The 22249-nt window shown below is 55.3% G+C and overlaps 14 protein-coding genes across 14 annotated transcripts; 6 read left to right on the plus strand and 8 right to left on the minus strand.

Annotated features, from left to right (window-relative positions):
* Positions 1-698: 698 nt before the first annotated feature.
* On the minus strand, positions 699-1321 carry L969DRAFT_87095 (uncharacterized protein). Its single transcript, XM_014712306.1, has one exon. The coding sequence runs from the start codon at positions 1140-1142 to the stop codon at positions 981-983; it is 162 nt and encodes a 53-aa protein (XP_014567792.1). The 5' UTR covers positions 1143-1321; the 3' UTR covers positions 699-980.
* A 274-nt stretch (positions 1322-1595) lies between these two features.
* Positions 1596-2304, plus strand: L969DRAFT_87096 (uncharacterized protein; the record flags this gene model as incomplete). Its single annotated transcript, XM_014712307.1, has 1 exon — positions 1596-2304. A coding segment is annotated over exon 1 (239 nt), but the record flags the coding sequence as incomplete, so codon positions are not given.
* L969DRAFT_427502 (uncharacterized protein) lies at positions 2263-3872 on the minus strand. The gene is made up of 7 exons (XM_014712308.1): positions 3636-3872; positions 3530-3587; positions 3364-3480; positions 3272-3312; positions 2916-3222; positions 2743-2864; positions 2263-2690 (listed from the first exon to the last, which is right to left on the minus strand). The coding sequence occupies exons 1-7, from the start codon at positions 3728-3730 to the stop codon at positions 2549-2551; spliced, it is 882 nt and encodes a 293-aa protein (XP_014567794.1). The 5' UTR covers positions 3731-3872; the 3' UTR covers positions 2263-2548.
* A 206-nt stretch (positions 3873-4078) lies between these two features.
* L969DRAFT_103108 (uncharacterized protein) lies at positions 4079-5048 on the plus strand (the record flags this gene model as incomplete). Its single annotated transcript, XM_014712309.1, has 3 exons — positions 4079-4358; positions 4408-4528; positions 4580-5048. 3 exons carry the CDS (start codon positions 4079-4081, stop codon positions 5046-5048), a joined length of 870 nt encoding a protein of 289 aa, XP_014567795.1.
* Positions 5049-5075: 27 nt separating this feature from the next.
* Positions 5076-5410, minus strand: L969DRAFT_49290 (uncharacterized protein; the record flags this gene model as incomplete). The annotated part of the gene is made up of 3 exons (XM_014712310.1): positions 5076-5144; positions 5194-5313; positions 5360-5410. 3 exons carry the CDS (start codon positions 5408-5410, stop codon positions 5076-5078), a joined length of 240 nt encoding a protein of 79 aa, XP_014567796.1.
* Positions 5411-5609: 199 nt separating this feature from the next.
* Positions 5610-7417, minus strand: L969DRAFT_94239 (uncharacterized protein; the record flags this gene model as incomplete). The annotated part of the gene is made up of 5 exons (XM_014712311.1): positions 5610-5807; positions 5848-6012; positions 6060-6251; positions 6304-6368; positions 6424-7417. The coding sequence occupies 5 exons, from the start codon at positions 7415-7417 to the stop codon at positions 5610-5612; spliced, it is 1614 nt and encodes a 537-aa protein (XP_014567797.1).
* Positions 7418-7591: 174 nt separating this feature from the next.
* L969DRAFT_48694 (uncharacterized protein) lies at positions 7592-9949 on the plus strand (the record flags this gene model as incomplete). The annotated part of the gene is made up of 10 exons (XM_014712312.1): positions 7592-7622; positions 7672-8006; positions 8055-8189; positions 8247-8329; positions 8383-8494; positions 8544-8797; positions 8849-8981; positions 9034-9280; positions 9328-9627; positions 9675-9949. 10 exons carry the CDS (start codon positions 7592-7594, stop codon positions 9947-9949), a joined length of 1905 nt encoding a protein of 634 aa, XP_014567798.1.
* A 116-nt stretch (positions 9950-10065) lies between these two features.
* L969DRAFT_74093 (uncharacterized protein) lies at positions 10066-11613 on the minus strand (the record flags this gene model as incomplete). The annotated part of the gene is made up of 3 exons (XM_014712313.1): positions 10066-10265; positions 10314-10612; positions 10661-11613. 3 exons carry the CDS (start codon positions 11611-11613, stop codon positions 10066-10068), a joined length of 1452 nt encoding a protein of 483 aa, XP_014567799.1.
* Positions 11614-11780: 167 nt separating this feature from the next.
* L969DRAFT_17100 (uncharacterized protein) lies at positions 11781-13190 on the plus strand (the record flags this gene model as incomplete). Its single annotated transcript, XM_014712224.1, has 2 exons — positions 11781-12737; positions 12792-13190. The coding sequence occupies 2 exons, from the start codon at positions 11781-11783 to the stop codon at positions 13188-13190; spliced, it is 1356 nt and encodes a 451-aa protein (XP_014567710.1).
* An 81-nt stretch (positions 13191-13271) lies between these two features.
* L969DRAFT_94243 (uncharacterized protein) lies at positions 13272-14959 on the minus strand (the record flags this gene model as incomplete). Its single annotated transcript, XM_014712314.1, has 5 exons — positions 13272-13849; positions 13903-14018; positions 14067-14197; positions 14249-14687; positions 14730-14959. 5 exons carry the CDS (start codon positions 14957-14959, stop codon positions 13272-13274), a joined length of 1494 nt encoding a protein of 497 aa, XP_014567800.1.
* Positions 14960-14974: 15 nt separating this feature from the next.
* On the plus strand, positions 14975-15981 carry L969DRAFT_74100 (uncharacterized protein; the record flags this gene model as incomplete). The annotated part of the gene is made up of 3 exons (XM_014712315.1): positions 14975-15168; positions 15218-15580; positions 15763-15981. The coding sequence occupies exons 1-3, from the start codon at positions 15013-15015 to the stop codon at positions 15979-15981; spliced, it is 738 nt and encodes a 245-aa protein (XP_014567801.1). The 5' UTR covers positions 14975-15012.
* A 22-nt stretch (positions 15982-16003) lies between these two features.
* On the minus strand, positions 16004-19145 carry L969DRAFT_49313 (uncharacterized protein; the record flags this gene model as incomplete). Its single annotated transcript, XM_014712316.1, has 12 exons — positions 16004-17633; positions 17689-17806; positions 17865-17939; positions 17992-18059; positions 18230-18242; positions 18303-18381; positions 18450-18533; positions 18583-18648; positions 18700-18802; positions 18858-18902; positions 18954-18994; positions 19050-19145. 12 exons carry the CDS (start codon positions 19143-19145, stop codon positions 16004-16006), a joined length of 2418 nt encoding a protein of 805 aa, XP_014567802.1.
* A 142-nt stretch (positions 19146-19287) lies between these two features.
* On the minus strand, positions 19288-19661 carry L969DRAFT_49229 (uncharacterized protein; the record flags this gene model as incomplete). Its single annotated transcript, XM_014712317.1, has 2 exons — positions 19288-19503; positions 19599-19661. The coding sequence occupies 2 exons, from the start codon at positions 19659-19661 to the stop codon at positions 19288-19290; spliced, it is 279 nt and encodes a 92-aa protein (XP_014567803.1).
* Positions 19662-19859: 198 nt separating this feature from the next.
* On the plus strand, positions 19860-22243 carry L969DRAFT_17105 (uncharacterized protein; the record flags this gene model as incomplete). The annotated part of the gene is made up of 3 exons (XM_014712225.1): positions 19860-20923; positions 20975-21615; positions 21666-22243. The coding sequence occupies 3 exons, from the start codon at positions 19860-19862 to the stop codon at positions 22241-22243; spliced, it is 2283 nt and encodes a 760-aa protein (XP_014567711.1).
* Positions 22244-22249: the final 6 nt, after the last annotated feature.

Consider the following 22249-nt stretch of genomic DNA (forward strand, 5'->3'; position numbering starts at 1 on the left):
GACATTCGCTTGACCACAGCGACTTTAGCGGAGATCCTCATACTCTTTACTTTGTCGTATTGCTGCATTTCATCGGNACGANATCCAGTCGCCATCACTGTAACGCGACACAACTTGCAGTTTGAGGCATCGCCGCAAGACTCCCTGCAATAGCTACGACGAATCAACGGGACGGAGAGTCAGTCTGTGCCAGACAACTATCAACAGAGATGTGTTCGTACTCCGGAGCAGATTGAACTATCTTCACTCGCGATACTAGCTCAGTTAGAGAGCTCGATGTTGCCTGTCTGGCCGGCAGTACGACTGAAGCCGTACCTTGAGACGGTACCATACAGCAATAGTCTCCAGAATGGTATCTAGCGGACGATTGATGCATTGATTGCTCGAGCGGATGTCGACAGCAGTAAATGATTTCCCGCTGCTGAGATGATGTTGACATGATGGTCATCGCTGCGTTGAGTGGGCTCATGCAGGTGATATGTTTCATCAGATCATTGCAAGCAGTAGACTATCACCAGCTGTAAGTCTCAAAGACAGGCCTGGCACAGTGTCTGATAGGTGACACGGCGAGCTGTACGGATGACAAATGGCTTGCTGGGCGAGATCACCTTTCACCATATCTTTAATGTGCATTCGACATTATCAGAAGGATAGTCTTCAATTTCGGTTGTTCGCCTCGACCATTGCTGTCACTTCCTGGGGCGTTCCTTTGCCTGCGATGAGGTGCTCACTTGTTGCTAAATTGTTATATGACATATTCAAAAGACCTAGCTACCTTTCGCTTTCAACGTGCCATCGGGAATATGGATGAGATCAAAGACCATGGTTGCTTGTAGCGAATATTCTTCAGCTTGAGCTGCTCGTTGATGTGCATGAAAACAGGAACATGTATCAATGAAAATCACATGCGCCAGCAAACAGATCGATGTGACAGATTCGCTTAGTGTGCATCCGCTTGACGATGATGACAGCGTGATCTGTCAGCTTGCAGTCTCCACNCCACTCGCGCGAAAGGTNTGATGGTGGCTGAGTCCGGATTGCTCTTTTCTGACCAACAAGTGGTGATAGCGCGTGGCTGGGACATGTCGAGCAGCGAATGCAAAGACGGGAGTAGTCGCAGAGAAATCAAAAACCGCATCCATTGAGGCTCATCATGCACATCGAATAGCAGAGATGACACTGAAGGATCAAACACGATTGCCGATAAGTACGAGACAAGTAGCGCAAGGCCTAGACGTTATGCGCCAGACTGTCGTGAGAATTGCCAAAGGCATACGGTGTCGGCATGATCGTCATTCTCGCCATCAGCTTGGAGCTGGCAGACGACACTGGTGAGTTTGTGATGAGACGTTGAGGCTGTGATGCTAGACGACTCATTGGCTGCAGATCTGCTGGCGCGTGATCAATCGGACAAGGCGCGCNGATCACCGAACTCGCCCGAGCAGAGATAATTANCACGTCTGTGCTTTTTCTCCCTTGCGCGCCAGTCTCGACCAGCACGACAATACAAGTCCGACACTGTCTTGCGAGGATACTTGATAGCACCCAGAGATCACGACGATCGAGGAAGGACAGTCTATGCAAGGAGATGCAGCGAACGAAGAGTCTTGGCCGGCAACATTTGGCTAGTCGTGGTTGCTCCACGCTGTCATTTGGAGGCCTGCTCGCTCGTCAACGACGCTCTGGCGACCAAGAAACAAGATCGACATGCCCGTTCAGACCCTTTGCGAAAGCTGTGATGATCTGGAGCTAGCTCGAGGCCATTCTCGCAAATTGGTCGTTTTCGATGAGGAGCTCCTTTTCTACGCGACTAGCAGCGAGAGAGCAACTGCCAATGACCCTTTGGAACTGTTGAAGACGCTTACGAATATCGGGGGAAGGCGCCTTCACTCGTCGAGGCGAGAATGTGGCCAACAAGAAGACAACAGCCGCTTCAGACGCTCTAATTGGGAACATGCCCGGGACCGCGACCCTTAGGCAGGGGTGGTGAACTGTCGTCTGATGGGGAATTGCGCGTGAGGTGACTCNAGCGGACGAGCGCAAGCCGACGAGATTTGACCTGCTGTGCTCGCGGCTGTCAAGTTGAGGCGCGCTCGGTCGTTCAGACGAGAAGCTGGTCAGCAAGAAGACGACAACCGCCTCTGGATCTTGCTTTGCCTGTGAACACTGGAGCCCGGAGGTAGCTTTGCAAGCTATCAGCGACGGACAACTTCAGAGGAGGTATTTGTAGCGAGCAAGGAGTATCCGCCTGCGACAAGTGCTCTGCCGCATGCGGCCAGCCTTGGAGGCTTGCTCGCTCGTCGGACCAGCTCGTGGCTCGACAACGTGCCTGGTCAAATGTCCAGTGCGCATAGCAACGCGGTATTCGCCCTATAGTCAACACAGCTGGCAACCTTGTGAGTCTTTGATCCCTTTCGTGCTCTCGCTCTCAAGTCGCCCGCAAATAGCGCTCGACTTCACCTTCGCCGGATGTGCCACTCAAACGCCTTCATTTGCTTGTCTGCACCTGCGCGATTCAATGGGCTGTGCTGCGCAACAGTACTACGCTCTATACATATTCCTTTGAGGGCTCGTCGCGAGTGCCGGGCAGCGAGACGGCGATTGTCTTGTCATTCTGTTCATGAGCTATCGAGGTTTCAGATGCTCTTGTAATCCGAGGAGGAAAGAATTGGTTGATATTGACAGCAAAGCTGTAAGCAGCCTATCAGTGAGTGAAGAGAAGACACGACGCAAGCCACTGACAAGATGAGGGTGGCAAGCCATTCTACGGCCCCGGTGAGAATGTAAAACACAATCTTGCCTGAGCGTGAAAAGTTGGCTGGTCGGTCGAGCGTGCTGCCCAGCTTGTAAGCTGCGGTGATGATCTAAACAATGAGCAAGGTCAGCAATGCTGAAACGTCGTCCGGCTTACGTACAAGCAAAGCACACTGGATTACGAGTACGACGACGGCACGGATCTGAAGCAGACGAGCCGATATGAGATTGACTGCGATGATTGCCGAGGTGCTGATGGCACCGATGATGAGTGCAGCGTTGGCGATTCTGTATTGTTTGATACTATTCATTGTGCTCTGACTTTCGTTTGCGCTTATGTCTGTCGAGGCGACGATGCCAAGGATGAGTGCGACCGTGATAGCAAGGCGACAGAGAAGAAGAACGCGCTGTTGAAGCCGATTCTCTGCATGCTGAGATGCTCCTTTGCTGTATTTGCCCGCCACACGTCTGCGCGAATCAATCAGACCCGACGCACCACCAATATCGCTAGACTGACGTCAACAGCGCTGGGATGGGCTCGCAAATTGCACTGAAGCCCTGGTGTAGTGTGTGGTCAGCACCAATCTCATCTTAATCCTAACCACGAACAGCGAGGAGCAAGATCTCAGAGGCTTCGTATATGCCCGTCGAAGTACTGCCATTTGCGATCGCCGCGCGCATGCCATAAGCCACTGCTTGTGTGAGACAGAAGATCAAGGGTCGAATCTGTAGGCTGATCAGCCGTCTACACAGGCTATATCGCGAATGGAGTCACCAAGATTCTTGTTCGAGTTTCTTTGACGACAAGTCGGAAGATGCATATTGGGATCAACCTGCTCGTATCTCAGCAACCTGACGAAGAAGGTCTGGCGAAAACGCACACTGCGAAAGCAACGGTGAAGATGATAGATGCTGCAAAGTCTTGTGCGTTGTTCGGAATGCCTCCGCTCAGCGAGGCGAATGGCGTGTTAGACATGTTGACACCAGCAATAAGCAGAATTGTCGTATCAGACAGAACTTCTCGTGCTCGGAGAATCGGCACACAGTTTCTGAGGAATTCAGACTGAACAGCATGTTCTTATAGCCACGGACTGGTCTGCGCAGAGAAACAAGAGCCGCTGCGCCTGAGGCCCGGCGGCCCAACAGCGGCGCGCGCCGTCGGAGTAATTTGCTCCGTCGGAGCGAGATATCTCGCCAATCCGTCGCTCCGAACTTCCTTTCTGCCTTCCCATCCTGCTCCGAAGACTTATATAAGTCATGCATGCACCTCTTGTCATTCAAAGAGCATCGTGTGCGAAACAGCCAGTCAGGTCAAGTCTACAATATGGACGCCAACAGCTCGCAGTCGCAGCTCGCGCGAGGCCTTCGGAAACACGAGCAGCCTTCAATACTTTACTTTCAGACTCGGCCGGATGCCTGCTTGACAGATCCGCCTGCGTACGAAGACCAATACTACAGCACGACCAGGCAGACTATGACACGATCGGGACCGCTCGAGTGGGTTAGTGGGCAAGACTTCTCCGGTTCAAGTCGAACTATCGCATTGCCTCAAACGAGCTATGGCCAAGGCGCGCCTTTCCTTCGTGGATACAGCTCCGAGCTGTGTCAGTTGCTTGTGCTTTCTACTCGTATGTTTCTGACCCGACTTTGCAGGCGAAGCGGGTGTGCCAAAGGACGGATACTTTCGCTGGTTGGACGCGCTCAACGTATCAATGGTACCCAACCCGGAAGCTCAGATAATTGGCAAGGCGGCTGGCATAGCTTCGTGGTTTGTGTGAGTTCTTCAGAGGCATTGAGATTTGACGACTTACGATGCGACATGTAGACCCGGCGTGGGCGGCATCGTGTTGGGTCTCAGTTCTATTGGCGCTCTGATCGGTAGTGGCATACAACTGAAGACAGTCACCGCAACCTGTTTGTCGCAAGGCAACCGCTCACTGTTCAATCCCGCTGGCTTCGAAGCAGTCATCTGCTCAACGCACGATTTGAATGTCCATTTGGGCCTCGCAAATCAAAGCCAGGCTTGCGAGTCATTCCAGACGCCCTACCAACAGCGCTTGCAGAACTATGGAGCTTTGTTGTCTTCGCTGACGACAGTACTGCCTCCTGCCACCGGAACGGGGCGCAGCGATCCATCAGCGCAGCTCGGCGCGAGACTCAGCTCGAGAAGTCGGTCAAAAGCACAGCGCAAGGCGGCTAAAGATTTGGCAAATGGGAAGGTCAAGAAGGCGAGTAAATTTGAAGCGAGGTTATGTTGGCTACTCATTCGTCCGCTCGAAATGTCTGTATTTTGATTACATATTCGATGATCACATAGAAAGTTAGGACGATCGCTCAGATTCGAGCGTCTGCTTGAGCTCGGCCTTCTTATCATCTCCTACATTGGGGTTCTGTGCATTAATGTCAGCGTTGTTTGCGAAAAATTTAGGATATGCATACGTTAATAGCAGCCTTGAGACCACCAAGTCTCTGGTTCTCGTGACCACCATCGTTGGGTGCAGGGGTCTCACCCTTGTCAAGGGCCTCGCGAATCTCTTGCTTACGAGAGTCGGATGTATTCTGTTGGAGAATTAGTCCGACCGATCGACTGGAAGGGAAAACATACCGGGTTGCTCAGGGCAGCCTTGAAACCGCCTTCGACTTGGTTAGATGTCATGATGTAAATTGGTATGTAAGATGGATCAAAGTCGAGATGTAGCTGATGTGTGGAGTCGATGAGAGGTTAAGGACACTTTTATATACCATGAGAGGACGTCATCGTTGTTCTTGACATTGACGATCTATGCATCGCGAGTCGAACGTCATGTCGTGCTTGAAACCGATGAATCGTGACGATTTGGCCGACGACGGGGCGGTTAGCAGAGAAAACGACCGATTTCTCCGGGGATCATGCGACCAGAACTGAAAATGATATGACGCGACGCGCCGTAGACGAGCATCGAATGACGCATCAATCGAGATATACTCTCCGAAATGGGCTCGCGGCTATCGACGGTGTCCCAGGACACCATACGATCGACAGGCTGTCGATCGGCACCCGGATAGATATCAGGCTTTCTCAATTCCTGGAGCTGGCTCTGTTTCGTCCTTTACTGTTGACTTTGCTGGGCTCTTGAAGAACGAATGGAGTGTCGTCTTCTGAACGGGAAACTTGCTTCTGCTCTTCCTTTCCGGCGACACTGCGTCTGGGTCCTTGATGCCGATCTCCATGCCTTCTGCGCAGAGTTTCTCGAATTCGACAAGTGGAATTATCCCGCCCTGTCAATGCATTTCAGCAAATTCTCACAGGTGATACGAGGACTCGCTGTTGCTTCTTTATGTCCCCGAGCAAAATCGTTGCCGACTCGATCGAGAAAGCCATCGATTCTGCTGCCATACTCAATAAGTAGCTCGATGAGATTCGGTCGCTCCTCGTCCGGTAGGCTCCTGAGCGAGGCGCATATTCTGCAGCTGAATGACATGATATCTGCGGAAGGATTGTGACCTGCGTTCGCGACCTGTGCGGCGCGCTAAGATACTGAACGCTAGGCCAAATATTAGCTAGCTTGCCATAATCATCTGCAACTTCTTTGCGCGAAGGAAGCCTGCCCATCGAGTGGCAATGACGGGATGTACTGTGCAGCAGTCAATGCGAGGCTGCTGGTAAATCGGGCTGTCAGCTGAGCTTACCTTGGTATGGAGAGTCAATGCGCAACAATGCAACCCGCCCATCTTTGGAAAATTTGGGAGCTGCGTGTGTGCATCGCTCCACCTCTTCATTGACCTGGAGCCGCGCCAATTTGAGGGTGTTGGAGCTGTTGATGTCATCTGGTGATTTCGCTTGGAGCAAGACCGACCAAGCGCTTACGACATCGTATTCGGCGGTTCTCCTGGGAGCGTTGAGGGCGCCGACAGCGTCACTGATCTTCTTCTTGCTCTCACGCTTGATAGACGCGGCCAGCATCATCATCTCAGTAGAGACTGGCCAAACGCCCTGTGGATCACCGAACTTGACTTCTGATGGTCCCAGATCGCCAAAGAGACCGAGCACAGCAACCCAATCATTGCCAGCGGGTGCCTGAGGATGAAGAGGATAGCACAGTAAGTATGACAACAGCGAGCTTGTCGCGATCGGCTGTGCGTCGCACGCAGTCAGTACTTGGGCGCCATCTGGCCATTCGCTGGACTGGTGATGATCGATGATGAGACACTGCACATCGATTTGCGCTTGTTTGCAGTGTTCGGCATCGTAAAGTGGCGGTCCTGGTCTGCTCCCTTGGTCGACAACGATAACGCTGACATCGCTGGCTTGAGTGGCACAGATTGCATCGGTGAGCCTCGCTTTCTCATTGGGTGTGAAGACGCTGGTGCCTTTGAGTAGGAGATGTACGATGATACGATCGAGGGGCATGCCGAGCAAGGCAAGTGTGTGGTACAGCACACGACAGCTCGACAGTCCGTCGGCATCTTTGTCGGGCACAATGACGACTGCCTGGCTTTTTGGCGAGCTCGTTGCCCGTCGAAGGAACTCGCGAGCGGCAGTCATCTGAGTGAAGGGCGCCGGCCAGTCACGCCACTTGCCAGGCGCACCAAGCTCATCTGTCGCGGTCACGTCCTCTAGCTTGATCTTCTTGGTCGGTGACACGGGGCCAGGCGTTGGCTTTCGCTTCCCTTTTGCCGGCATGACAGCCGCAGTGCTGCTACTCTTGCTACGTCTGACTAGACTGAGCATACACGGCCCAGCGCGCCGTCCTGTCGCTCAGGCAGAAAGGATACAGATGCTCGCAAGGAGGATGTGTGGGATGTGTCGCGTTCCTGCAGGGAGCCGTGCAAAGATTGCTGGACAGCCCGAGACGCCATGAAGTACGTCCTCGTGTCTGGTGGTGTCAGTAGGTCCTGCCAAGGTTCGTCAAGCGCTGGAGCTGACAGTCAGACAAGTCTCTGGCATCGGCAAGGGCGTCATCGCTTCGAGCACGGGTTTGCTCCTCAAGACACTCGGCCTCAAAGTGACGGCCATCAAGATAGATCCCTATCTCAACTGCGGCACGTTCTCGAGATCATCACGGGCAGGTGGACCCATTGATATCTGCTGCGCTCATCCTGTAGATGCGGGAACAATGGGTCCACTCGAGCATGGGGAATGTTACGTGCTCGACGACGGCGGTGAGGCAGATCTCGACCTGGGCAATTATGAGCGCTATCTCGACGTCACCCTCTCTCGTGAGAACAACATCACGACCGGCAAGGTCTATAGCAGCGTCATAGACAAAGAGGTGCGTGCCTCTTTTCGCGGCTGTGACTGGCGCCAATGACGCGCACAGCGACGCGGTGACTACCTCGGCAAGACCGTCCAAGTCATCCCTCACATCACGGACGCCATACAAGACTGGGTACAGCGGATAGCAAAGATTCCGGTCGACGAGACTGGCGAAGAGCCAGACGTCTGCATCATTGAGGTCTGTGCGAATCGGCTGACGCGAAACGATGTCCATGCTGATCTGCAAGGGCGCTAGTTGGGAGGCACAGTAGGTGACATCGAATCAATGTCGTTCGTCGAAGCCATGCGGCAGTTCCAATTCCGAGTAGGCGCAGAAAAGTCAGCCCGGTCTCCAGTCGACATGTCTGCTCAGGCTGACCTTGCGCATCCAGCTTCGCGTTGATACACGTCTCCCTCGTTCCTCTCATTCATGGCGAGCAAAAGACCAAGCCCACTCAGGCAGCCATCAGGGATCTGCGCGGTGCTGGTCTCACGCCAGACCTGGTATGCTGCACCCTGCGCGCCCTGAGAAGACAAGCTAACGACTGAGCAGATCGCTTGCCGATGCGAGCAACCGCTCGAGCGATCAGTGACCCAGAAGATCTCCATGTTCTGCCACGTTGGCCAAGAGCAAGTCTTGGGCGTGCATGATGTCTCCTCGCTATATCATGTTCCATTGTTACTCAAAGAACAAGGTCTCGTCAGCTTTCTACAGAAACGTCTCAACCTGGCGAGTGTATCGGTCGGCAAACAGGCCATAGATCGAGGTCTCACCCTCATGACACGCTGGCGTGAACTCACCATTGCGTACGCTGCCGTCTTTTGTCGCTAACCAGATGCTGACACGAATTTGGATAGCTACGATCGATTGTTCGACAAGGTTTCTATCGTCCTCGTTGGCAAATATACCTCGCTCAAAGACTCGTATGCGTCCGTTATCAAATCGCTCGAGCATGCTGCCATGCGATGCGGCCGAAAATTGCAACTAGAAGTCAGTGTCCAGCTATGAGATCGACCATGCTCATGCGCGAGACGAACTGTAGTGGATAGACTCATCGGATCTCGAGTCAGACGCCCAGCATACTCGTCCAAGGGAGTTTCATGCCGCATGGCACGCGCTGTGTTCTGCTCAAGGCATTCTGATCCCTGGCGGCTTCGGTGTCCGCGGTACGGAAGGCATGATCGTCGCCGCACAGTGGGCAAGAGAGAAGGAAGTGCCATTTCTCGGAATCTGTCTCGGCTTCCAGATTGCCGTCATCGAATTTGCACGCGCTGTCGTCGGACTCAAAGGTGCTTTGCTGGCCATCTTGATCATGGATCGTCTGACAACCGGCCAGATGCAAATTCGAGTGAACTGGACGAATCGGTGCAACACCCCGTGATCATCTACATGCCAGAGATCTCAAAGACTCATCTTGGCGGCACTATGCGTCTCGGCTTACGGCCGACTGTGTTCCAGCCCAATACTCAATGGTCTGTCATCAAGAAGCTCTATGGAAGCGAGGAGACCATCTGGGAGCGTCACCGACATCGCTACGAGGTCAATCCGGCGTATGTCGAGCAGATCGAACGCGCGGGACTGATCTTCACGGGGCGAGACGAAAAGGGCGAGAGGATGCAAGTGGCGGAGATCAGAGGTGATGATTATGCTACACCAGTGTGCCGGTCACTGACACTGTCCCAGATCATCCCTACTATGTCGGCATGCAGGCTCATCCCGAATTTTGCACACGTCCCTTGAATCCCTCGCCCCCCTTTCTTGGCTTCATTGCCGCTTCTTGTCGATGCCTATCCGAGCAGCTGGAACGACAGAAAGGCTACGTTCAACCTCATCCGGAGCGTCACCTCAAGTTTCCCAGCCCACTTAATTCGCCTGCAGTGTCAAAGGATCTCTCGCTGCCGTCGGTGACGAAGAGTGTGAACGGCTTGCATTTGACAGTCCCTCCCTCGCCGCAATGAGTGGGCCGTGGTGTCTTGTAGATTGTGTATAGCTGTATGCAACAGGAATGACATGCATGCGTGCGTGTTTATACAGCCAACAATGAGTAATCGTGGCGCGCGATGGTAGCAAAGGGTCATCGTGCGTTGCTTGACTTGGTGTTGCCGGTGCCGATGTATAGATACGCACACGGCAACAGCAGACAAAACAGTCCGCAGGTTATGATGACCATCGCGTCGAAGCCGAGCTCGATCTGCAGATGCTGAAGCAGCTGGCCAGCTAGAATGGGACCGATAAGCGTGCCCAGAGCAAAAGCGATGTTGAACAAGCCATATACTGCCATTTTGTAAGCAGCGATGGCAAGTGGATGACAGGAAGACGGACCATGTGCATAGCCTGCGCCTGGAATATCAAGAACACACAGGCCAAAGTCGAGGGACAGAGGTGAGACGCCCAAGCCCAAGCCGGCGCCCGCAAGGACGAGCATGATGATGAAAGTTGCGAGTGAGATCGTGTGTACAGCGAGGACGGCAATCCAGGGGACTGCGCCGAGGTAGCCGAGAATGAGCGGCCATCGAGGCCCATACCTGTCTGTCAGAACGCCCGATAAGGGCCCGGTGACGAGACCGGGCGCAATGACGGCGATAAACACTAGGCCTGCACCCTGAGAGTTGAGACCGTATCTGCCAGTACGTCAGCTGGCTGAAGGGGCCTGTCTCGGATGGGCTCACCTGTGATTGAGCAAGAGTGTCTGGGCAGCATCAAAGAGACCGCCGGTCAGGATGCCGAGCCAGACCGTGACGGCGACCAAGGTCATGGCACGCTTCGAGGTGAGGAGTCCGAGGGCAGCCTTGCCGGGTGAGACAGAGACGATAGTGGGTAGGGTGGCATCGCCCTTTTCGAGTCCCTCTGCCGAATTGTCATGGGTAGGAGTGCCCCCAACCTCTAGCTCGCCGCGGTGAGCATCAATATAGAGTCTCCAGCGATTGGCGTCTCGTTTCTCGATGAGTGCGCATCGTAGCGTCAAGTCGATGAGAACCAAGATGATGGCAAAGATGAAGGGGGCATAGTAACCCAGATTGGTGTAGAGTACGCCGCCCAGCACGGGCCCGATGACGCTACCGACGGTGAGTCCCAGCATGACATAGCCTAGCGTGGTGCCGAGTTTGGCTTCCGGGCATGTATCGATGATGAGAGGGAGCGATAAGATCCAGAGCCCGCTGCCCGAACAGCCTTGCAGCACTCGGGCGAGGACGAGGAGCCAGTAGCTACGTGCGAGCATGAAGAGCACGAGCGAACACGCCATGAAGCCGAGGCTGCATATCAGAGGCCACTGGCGAGACGGCGTGAGCTCGCCTACGTATGCGACGGGCGGGCTGGAGATGATCATGCCTCCTGCATAAGCAGCGACAAGCCAGCCCGTCAGACTCGCCACGTCTTCGTAGCCCAGGTCACGCAAGCGGAAGGGCACGATGGGAACGACGAGGCCGTATATCGCGAGATCGGTGAGGAGGCCAAAGAAGACAGCGAAGCCGACAAAGGGCACAGAGGCTCGAAATTCGAGGCATCTGGGCGGCGATCGCTTGGCTTGCCTGGCGAAGAGCCATCGTTTGTAGGGCGGGATAGCCGGTACTTCTGCCTGGTTCAGCTCTGTCTTTGCGGGACTCGTTGCGCCATAGCTCATCGATCTGATCTGACGGTGCTGCGCGAAATCTACAGCGTGCGCTGATGATCGACGTCGGGTCTCTTCGACTTTTTTTTTTAAGCGGACACAACGCTGTCTGCCATCCTTGCGACGCTCGCAGTCACGTCGCTTGGCAAGTGAGCTCTAGACGAGCGGCATCCTCAACCATGTCTAAGAAGCCCGTCAAGAAGGCGGGCGATCAGGACTTGTTCGAGGTCGACGACGAGGGTGTCGAAGCGTTGAGACCCATCATCGAGAGATCAACGGGCGAGTTGTATGCGACGGGTGACCAAGCCGGCGAGGTGCCGCTCTCTCGTGCTCGCAAGGGTCAACTGACTCGCAAGCCACTCCGGTCTGATGAGATCCTGGCCGCGAGAACGAAACATCCTGCCCTCTTTTCACGAGCTCGTCCTCATCCGCTCCAGGTGACCCATGCACAGCAGAAGATGCAAGAGTCCAAGATCAAGCTGAGCGCTTCGGAGCGCCGTCGCATGAACGCAGTCATCAGACGGGGTACTGCAGGTAAGGAAGGCCTCTTCAAACTCAAGCTCGACAGAGTGGGCGACTCGAATTATGTCGTCGAACTCAGAGAGGCTATCTCTCGTCCTATCGAGTCGGATCTTTGGATGGAAACAGATCAAGCGTCTCTGAACAAGCAGGGGAAGCGCAAAGCAGACAGCGATCAGACGGAAAATGTCGTGCCGCCTGATACTGCTGTCGAGCCACCCGCGACGGCGAAGCAGCGTACACTCAGCGCCTCATCGGTTCTTGACAGGGCGAGTCGAGCCAGACTCCCCCCTGCTGTGTCGCTCCCTCATGCTGGCACATCCTACAACCCAGACATCGAATCACATCAGTCCCTCCTATCTCAGGCGCTACAGGACATTCAATCCGAAGAGAGCAGGGCTGCTGCTCTCCGAGCTGTGAAGCAGAAGATCGAAGCAGGCAGACGAGCGACGAAGAGCAAGGAACTCTGGGAGATCGCAGAGGAGCTCGCCGAGAAGGAAGAGACAGACGACCAGCCGGAAGAGATTTCCCAGGACCCACCGCTGGTCCCAAAGAAGACACAGCGTCGCAAGAGTGCAAAACAGAAGCTTAAGCGTCGAGCCAATATTAACAAAGAGGTGAGATCGTCAGCAAGTCACGGAAATGATCCATGATTAATTCGAGACGCTCAGCTTGCTGCGGTGAAGCGGAAGCAGACGACGAAGCAGCAGCGAGAGCTTTTTGCAACTCTGCCCAAGCTCTCAACTTCGCTCAACCGTCTCGATGCCCAGCGTGAGACTGACAGCGAGGCGAAACAGACGGCAGCGGAAGCGCGCTTGACAGCGCTCGGCTTCTCGGGCAAGAAGACTGGTCCTGCGCGAGTAGCAAAGCCCAAGATAACCTATCAGCTGGGCGAAGATATTCCAGAGGGTTTGCGCTTGCTACACACTGAAGGCAACCTGTGGCGCGACTTCAAGGATAGCGCGACCAGAAGAGGCATCATTCAGACCACCCGCCCACCTCGGCAGGCCAAGATGGCTCTTCGCAGTACCAAGAATGTCGAAAAGTACTCGTATCGCAGGGATGACTAGGCAGCCTGCGTTGCGGCTTTCTTGTTGTCATTCTGACGCGCGTTATGCAACGCATGACATTACGTGGTCTACATTGCTTGCTTACAAAAGACTATCCATGCGAGAGAGGACTGTGATGACGCCGGCAACAACTTCGAGATGAAGTTCCTTGCCCTCTGCCATTTCTTGCCGTGCTAGCCTGGAGATCTCTGCAAGGTTGGCATTGCTAGCGTTATCGGACGAGCCTGTGCCGACGCCGACGGGGCTGGCACTGTACGCTCGACCGAACGGCCACTGCGAGAAGTCGGCGAGGAGCTCTTCTGCGCGTGCGAACGCACTTTCGCGGGCGTCGAACGAGAGTTGGGCGAGCGCGTTGTCCAATACATTGGCGGCAAAGGCTGCACAGACCATGCAGACTGCTCTGATTGTTCGATACCTGACCGTTTCCGAGTAGAGCTCCGAGATAGGCACAGCTGCAGTCCGCGGGGTGAGTAGCGAGAGGGTCCGCCTCAAGACATCGTCTTTGAAAGTCGGATCAGAGACAGGATGCGTTGCCATGTCGAAGAGCAGAAAATTGCGCTTCTCTGTTCTGAGGACGCCTTTGTCGACGAGACCCTTTGCAAGACGCTCTCTGACCTGCTTGAGCTGGTAGCCGATCTTCATTACATTCCATGTTTCGCCTGCGAGGCCCATTCAGTCTTGTCCTTCTCTCGGGCAAGAGCGCAACACGAACCTGACATGAGATCGATCCATGTGCCTATGCTCATCTTCTCGCTTACTTTCATCATCTTGAGTGCCTCGTCTAGTAGTACCTCGCCTGTCAGCTTCTCGTCGACGACCTCGATATACCTGATTGAAAGATGTCATCCACATCAGTAGCCTCCTGAGCTGACTGACCTGTCTGGCAGAGGGAACCGTCGCCTATTGGGGTCCCTCACCACAGCGATCTTGTGCCGTAGCGCGAGCTCGATGACGATACAACCGCGCAGGGTGTATGAGATGTTGTCGTTCCAGAATGAGAGATAGCCCTGTGGTGTAGTGTGAGCATCCCTGACTGAACATAGGTCAACAGAACCTGCCTGTTTATCCTTGAGACCAAGCAGGAGAACTTCCTCCATGAGCGTAAGCCGGGGTAGCGTCTTCTGTTCGCTGCTGTCCTCGAGGTCTCGGGGATCATACGCGATTTTATGGTTGCCTCTGACTGGTACGACTGTGGAAGTCTGGGTCGTGCCATTGGCCTGACTCCTTGAGCCGGAAGCGCCTTGGCCTGGTGCGACGGGAGCGGAGGCGGTCATGACTGAGCCGGTGGCCATCTCATTTGCGCGTGCCGTTGCGCTCCTTGGCGGCGTGCCCGTGCCACCCGGCGAGGATGCACCGTTGCCATTGAGGCCGCTTGCAGCAGCGGCACCCGAAGAGCTCGGATTGTGCACGCCTCTCCGTCGCGAGAGACCTGACGCCGAATCGGCCATCTCGCGCGTGACGTCAAGTTGCGCTGTCTTTCGAGGCGAATCGGTGAGACTCAACACGAATGGCTTGAGCTAGACGTGACTTGCGAGACACGGTGCCCGGAGGGCTGAGTAGGCTGGCGTTATCGGGTTATTGAGCGGTACGCTGAGCTGTGTGTTTGCCCAAGTCGGGCGCAAAGAGACGAACGTGGCGAGATGCACAGTCAGTCCCGCTTGTCTGGCTACCGAGCTCGGGCAAGGCCAGGGTGAGCCAGGACCTGTGCCAGACAGGCTTAGCGCTCGTCTTGTAGCGAGGCGCTGGGAGTGCACGCGCTTCGCTTCCATTCTTTGTCACAATACGGAGCCGTGGCCGAGTCTGCCACGGTCGGACGATCATCATGTCAGCCTATGGCGACATTGATGGGCCCTCATCCGCGTCTCGACTGAGTCCCAAGACGTTTGCACTCGCTCGGAGCGATGCTTGCGTGACCGTCTATCACCTCCTCAAGGGAGATCTCCGTCAAGACGCCAGTCTCGTCTCGTACCTGCGCGAGGTCCGTCTCTGCGCTCGATGACATTCTCAGCAACTCAGATCGCCAGCAGATCTTCAACAGTGTCGTCGAAGCCGGACAGACCTACCCACAAGAAGCTCAACAATCCGAAGAGCAATTCGCAAATTACTTTTTCTCTGCTGATCTCTTCCTGGGTGTATTCGACAATGCCAGCCCCGAGCGGGCATCACGATCCTGGCAAGAAGTGTCTGCACTGCGTGACTGGCCCGGAACCGTCGCTGGGATGTATTACGTCAAGCCGAACTATCCCGGACGGTCGGCTCACATCTGTAATGCCGGCTTCGTCGTGCCAACGGCCTCGCGGGGTCGCAAGGTCGGTCTCGCGCTGGGCAGGTCGTTCTTGCACTTTGCACCCAGGCTGGGCTTTCGTGCCTCGGTCTTCAACTTGTGCTACGTGAGCAACACAGCTAGCGTGCGCATCTGGGACGCCCTGGGATTTCATCGGGCCGGTGTCATTCCAGAGGCAGGTCGACTCAAGTCAGCTGATGGCAAGTCAGAAATTTACACAGACGCAATCGTGTTCTACCGTACCTTGTCGGTCGACGAGGTTGTAGAATGAGACGGCGAGTCACGTAGTCCTTTTTCCATGCACGGCGCATGCAATACAAATGCAAACTAGAGAAGTACGAAAGCAAGGGAGAAGCTATACAAGCGAACACAGGCAGCAGCTTGCGCGTCTGGGCGCTCTCCGATGCTGACATGCATTCCCGAGTGCACACAGTCTGGACGATCGTAAGGATTCCTAGGCGGCCGAGAAGTCCGATCTCCATCCTCTCGGGCCTTGCGTTGTTGTAGGAATCAGTTTTGCTATTTCGAATTAGCGCTGGATGCCGGTGATTGCTTTCTGCATCGCTCGGCGCAGGGTCAGCTGTGACTTCTTGAGCTCGTCTGCCGTCGACTCCTCGATCTGGAGACGCTCGAGTGCTTTAGCAAGCTCGGCCTCGACATTGGCTTTCTGGGCACGTTTGATTTTCATGCCGACATCGGGACTCTGGATGGTCGACTCGACCTGTGAGACGTACGCCTCGAGATCCTGCTTTGCCTCGTGGCGAGCAGAGAAGTCCTTGTCAGCTTGCTTGAACTGCTCGGCTTGTGCGATCATCTGAGAGATCTGATCAGACGACAGACGGCCGACCGAGTTGGTAATAGTGATGTTGGCACGACGACCTGAGGCACGGTCGAGAGCGGAGACCTTGAGAAGACCATTCGCGTCGACCTCAAAAGTACAGACAAGCTCAGCCTGACCCCGGGGTTGAGGCGTAATGTTCGACAGCTCGAATTCGCCGAGCAGCCTGTTTTCTTTGCAGGTGACGCGCTCACCCTCGTAGACAGGGAAGGTGACGGTAGACTGGTTGTCTTCGACCGTGGTGAAAGTGCGCGACTTGTTCGTAGGAATGGGCGTATTTCTCGGCACGACAACGCCAAAGACATCGCCTTGCATGGCAACACCGAGCGAGAGAGGCGCAACATCGAGCAAGAGCAGGTTCTCGGTCTTCTCAGATGTCTGACCGGTCAAGACAGCGGCCTGAACGGCGGCACCGTACGCGACAGCCTCGTCAGGGTTGATCGATTTGTTCAGCTGGCGACCGCCAAAGTAGTCGGACACGAGCGATTGGATCTTTGGGATACGCGTCGAACCGCCGACCAGGACGATGTCGTCAACCTTGTCCTTGTTCATCTTTGCATCCTTGAGGACCTTCTCGACGGGATCGATGGTCGACTTGAACATGGTCGCATTGATTTCCTCGAATCGAGCACGGCTGATGGAGGCGGTAAAGTCTGTGCCCTGGTAGAGAGAGTCGACCTCGATCGTCGTCTGGGTGACGCTGGAAAGCGTGCGTTTTGCTCGTTCACAAGCCGATCTCAGCCTTCTGAGTGCTCGGGCGTCACCTTCGATGTCGTGCTTCGTCTTTCGCTTGAACTCGGCCTTGAAGTGCTCCAGCAAGGCGTTGTCAAAGTCCTCACCGCCAAGATGTGTGTCGCCGGCGGTGGCTTTGACCTGGAAGACGCCGCCAGAGATGGACAAGAGCGAGACATCGAACGTGCCGCCGCCAAGATCGAAGATGAGGACGTTCTTCTCCGCCTTGTTCTTCTTGCTCATCTCGTCGAGGCCGTATGCAATAGCAGCCGCGGTGGGTTCGTTGATGATACGTAGCACGTCTAGGCCGGCAATCGCGCCTGCGTCTTTTGTCGATAGTCGCTGGGAGTCATTGAAGTAGGCGGGCACGGTGACGACTGCCTTCTTGACAGTCTTGCCAATCTTGGCCTCGGCGGTCTCCTTGAGCTTGGCGAGCACCATGGCAGAGATTTCAGCGGGCGAGAACTGCTTGGTCTCATTCTGGTACTCGACTTGGATGTAGGGTGCACCGTCTCGGTCGATGACCTCAAAAGGCCAGTGGGCGCGGTCCTTCTTGACATCAGGATCGTCAAAACGTCGTCCGATGAGTCTGTAGAGCCATCGCGGTCAGTCGCGTGGAGGGACCCTGCAGCGGACGGGCTGACCTCTTTGCATCAAAGACGGTCATCTTTGGGTTCATAGCTGCCTGGTTCTTGGCCGCATCGCCAATGAGACGCTCCTCAGACGTAAAAGCGACGTAAGAGGGCGTCGTGCGATTGCCCTCTGCGGATCAGATGACAAATCAGCTCGGCTGGAGGCGCGACCTGCTTGGGAGACTGACGGTCATTGGGGATGATCTCGACACGATCATTCTGCCAGACGCCAATGCAAGAGTATGTCGTACCGAGGTCAATGCCTGGCAGCTGAGCATCAGCACGCGTCGCTCGGCCCAGTGCCCAGGCAGATACCAATGGCACCATCAAACTCTTCGTCGTTGACAGACTCCAGTGCGGGCACTTCTCCTTCAGCTGCCATCCTGTCTTTTTGAGGCGCAAAACTTGCTTCGACGAACTTTTCCAAAATTTCAGTGGCACAAAGTGGGGGCCCGATCGATTATGCACGCGCGTTTGGCGAGCGCACTGATTCTGCTTGAACTCTCTGACCCTTTACAACAACATGCAGTTCTTGCGACAGATCACCGCTCACATCTCACCACACTCTGCGACCAAGTCGAGTGCCTTTTAGGAGACAGATGCCGCGACAGAGCAAGATGACGCACCTGTGATCCTTACTGTGAGCTTTGGCTGATTGTTAGGTCCCGTAGGGACATTTTCGATCTTGCGAAGGATGTACAGTCCCTGAAGACTTGCTGCGTCAGGTCTGGAAAGCTTCCCATTGTCGCGTTGGACGCGTGGGCACGACGCACAGAGTGATCCCTCGTATCGAGTATCTTACCAAAGACCACGTGCTTGCCGTCTAAGAAGGGCGTTGCGGCGGTCGTGACGAAGAACTATGAGCTCTGTCTGAGCGCATGGTCGGAGAGAACGGGCAAGAGTCACCTGACAGCCGTTTGTGCCCGGCCCGCTGTTTGCCATACTGAGCAGCCCGGGACCGGTATGCTTTGTCTGCGAGCGGCGCCTCAATACTGTGCTCGCTTCTGGCCGCTACGGACAAACCTCGAAGTTCTCGTCGTCGAATTTGGACCCGTAGATTGAGAAAGAACCGGTGCCATCTGCATTGAGGAAATCGCCGCCTTGGACCATGAAGTCTTTTATGACCCTGAAAAGCCGGTAAATTCTTGCGCTCTTGCACGTTCTTCAACGAGGCAACGGACCTATGAAAGGTCGCTCCCTTGTAACCCTGTGGCACACCGTTTCGCCTTTGACCGCTGTCAGCGCGGGCCTGTCTGCGTTGCTTTTGCCGGACTGACCTATGCTCGCCAGTGCAGAGCTGTCTGAAGTTCTCTGCGGTCTGAGCCAGCCAGCGATGTCAAAGGTCGCTCGAGCTGCTCAAAAGGATAGCTGACTCGCGGGACAACATCGCTGAAGAGCTCGAATTTGATTCTGCCAGCCGGGGTATCGCCGATTGAGATGTCGAAGAAGACGATCGGCCTTGTGGTCATACTTGCAACGTCTGACGGGGGAAACGCTCTCAGTGCTGACTGGGCCGTACGGACAGTCGTCGCAGTCAGGGCGTCTCGCGCTGAAATTGCAACCACGCGCCGAAGCCTGTCTGAGATCTGAGGGAGGGAATCCGCTGGAGGGTCACATCGCTCCTTCGTGATCACTCGCGAGCAGGTAGTCCGGACGACGGCCTTGTGCGCCGTTCATACCTGCTGCTGAGCAGGCACTTCGTCGCAGGTCACCGAGGGACCGCATCACAACGCGACCACGACTACGACGACAACATAGCTTCGTGATTCGACTGTGGAAAGGCCAGTAGCGTCTACGGTCCTCTCGACTCCAGGCCGCTTTAAGCGTCTTCAGGAGAACCAGACCCCGATCGGGTCAGCATCGCGAGGTCTGGCGGCCACCTCCCCCAGATTCATCTCAACGCTTCTCCCGACATCGCGCACCTCAGCGTCGCTTGCAACAGGTGTGGTGAGATTGCTATAGAGAAACGTACGTCCCTCTCCCATGTCATGATCGCGCCCCGAGAAGGCGATGTGAGCGCTCAGGCGTTGCGCGCACGGCGCTCGTCGCGTGGTTCTGCATCTGTGCACACGGTTCTCGCGCCTTCTTCGTCCTTGCTTCTCTGTACGTTCAGGCTGACGTTGTTGCTTCTCTCGCTTCTCTGGACACATTACCGCTGACTGCAACGAACTTCAACGACCGGCATGCGCCGCCCACACTGTCTTGCGCTCGCTTCGACTGCCAATGATGATGGCAATACTTCGATGGCAATACGCATCTGTCCTGCCACGATTTCTGCCACGATCCGTGACGATTCTGTCAACACTACTGGCACGGCACGTTCGCTGCTTCTTGTCGCAATCAATCCGCCACATCCGTTTGCACACAACTCGCCTCCTTGCACCGGCGTCGACTCTGTTTATTCACATTGCGACAAGCCTCTACCTGCTTGTCCCACCACCGATCGTTGCGATGATGCTCATACAAACATTCGACGTGGATCACTCGATTCTGTGGCCGCTTGGGATGGCTTTATGATTCGCTTATGCAATGATATCGACATGCGCGATGATCTCCTGACGCGCTACTCGATCTCATCTACGATTCCGGCCGCTTCGATACGTCCTCGCATCGGCTCTCACATGCGCTCACAATCGACTCCAATTTCGCCACCTCTTTCTGTGACTGCTTCGACACTCAGGCCTATCGCAGGTCGAGCTCGCTTGCAAGCCGTCGAAGGCGCCTTCACACGGCTCTGTGGCATCAATCGTGCGACACGAACGATCAAGCTACAAGAGCTTCTCGCCGACGCGGCAAAACTCCCCGGTGATAGCGTTGGCCTGATCGCTAGAAATTTGCTTGCGCGTGTCGATCCACAGCTGCTCAAGCAGGTCGCCTCCACTTTGCCTGTCACTTGCGCAGATATGTCGACACGACCTGTAGCTGCGACAAGGACAGCATCTGCCCGGGGTATTGCTTCGCGTCAGCCCCAAGACGCGTACCCACAGTCAGGCTATGGTCGATCGCCCTTTGACGATAACGCGGCATCCCGACGTGTCGTATCGGAGCAACAGAATGGTCTCACGGAAGCGGAAGCTCGCGATGCTGTCCGTGTGCGTCCGATGCCGCGATCGACGTCTGCGTCTAAAGGTAGATCGTATTCCGATAGACCGGATCTTCCGCCAAAGGACAGTACCTATTCTACTCGTGATCTCGACAGCGCGCTTGACAGTATACCCGTCCTACCTGCCGCATCCAGGAGCTCAAAGTCAGTTGATAGAAATATGCGCACAACGCTGACAGCTGACGTTTGCAGCAGATCCAAAAGTGACAAAAAGAAAAGCGGCAAAGGAAGTCAAGGGGGACCTATTGATATAATCGATCAGCTTGATCTCACAGACGTTCTCGGTGGTGCGAGCTTTCACCACGACGGCCCATTCGATGCCGCATCTTCACATCGCAACAGAAATGACACGAAGCGACTGGCACCTATGGAAGCTTTCGACCCATCTGCTTTTGACCCCGCGGCCCAGCTACGCGCGCCGAAAAATCCCTACGCGTACCGGCCACAGACCTCAACGCAAGCCAACCATGCATATCCTCCTCAGACCCGCGGTAACGACCCTAACTCGCTATCGGCACCTCGCTTGGATGACGACGGTGGCTCGTCTGTTTCCTCGCGCAGACACAGTCAGTCTAGTATCACGCTGGGTTACCCGATCATGGCCAAGCACGATCCAAAGGCAGTCGCGCTTGCCCAAGCGTTCGGCGTCCAAGAATCAGAGCCATGGGAAGACTTCGGCAGCAACCGGTGGGCTGCCTCGAGCTCAGGTCGACACCGTCGAGGCGATGCAGAGCCTGAGCTCGACGGCGAACGTACTCGCGACCTACGGGCCCAGCGCACAGCCAGTGTATGGGATATGGAAGCAACGTTGCGAGAGGGCAAACCGGTCGAAGCAGGTCCGTTTGTTGTGGCCGCAAATTCTACTGAAGCTGATCCATGCTCACAGTGCCCGCTTTACCGCCAATCCCTGCCCAGTATGACCAGGGTCATTCGCGAACACGATCCCGCACGGTCGGCTCGTCACCAGAGAATGGGACGGCCGGCCGCTCGAAATCCTTCATGACTAAGCTGAAGGGAGGAACGAAGACGCCGAATAGCGACGGTGGTGATGAGTCTGGCGACTACTTCTCCAAACCACCACGCGAAGGGGATAGTGGTGGTAAGCGTAGCAAGGGCCATCGGCCCATGATCTCTGCCCCGATCAGCCCCCTTGGCGATCGGCAAAATCTTCCTCGCAACTTCTCCCAGCCAACCGTCAAGTCAAGTCAGAGTCAGAGCTTTGCTGGCCAGAGCAGTGTCACCGACGATGTCTTGGACGGACTGTACGATGAGCCCGAGAGCATGACACCCATCAAGAGCGGCTCTGGACAGACTTCCCCGCTCGCCCAGAGAGCTTATACATACGACGATTCTCCTCAGAGAGCATACGACAGCACCAAACTGCATGCGGGACGCGACGAAGGCTCACTTGGCCGCAAAGGCAGCATCATGCAGAAGCTCGGTTTCGGGCGCAAAACAAAGTAAAAACAC

Source organism: Mixia osmundae, assembly GCF_000708205.1.
Source record: "Mixia osmundae IAM 14324 unplaced genomic scaffold scaffold_5, whole genome shotgun sequence".
Lineage (NCBI taxonomy): Eukaryota > Fungi > Basidiomycota > Mixiomycetes > Mixiales > Mixiaceae > Mixia > Mixia osmundae.

Bases quoted from the DNA above. Each gene is read 5' to 3' on its own strand.
- L969DRAFT_427502 (XM_014712308.1), bottom strand. From the start codon at position 3,730: ATGTCTAACACGCCATTCGCCTCGCTGAGCGGAGGCATTCCGAACAAC. The intron at 3,588-3,635 runs GTGCGTTTTCGC...AGATACGAGCAG, and splicing joins TTCACCGTTGCTTTCGCAGT to GTTGATCCCAATATGCATCT. The intron at 3,313-3,363 runs GTTCGTGGTTAG...ACACTACACCAG, and splicing joins CTGAGATCTTGCTCCTCGCT to GGCTTCAGTGCAATTTGCGA.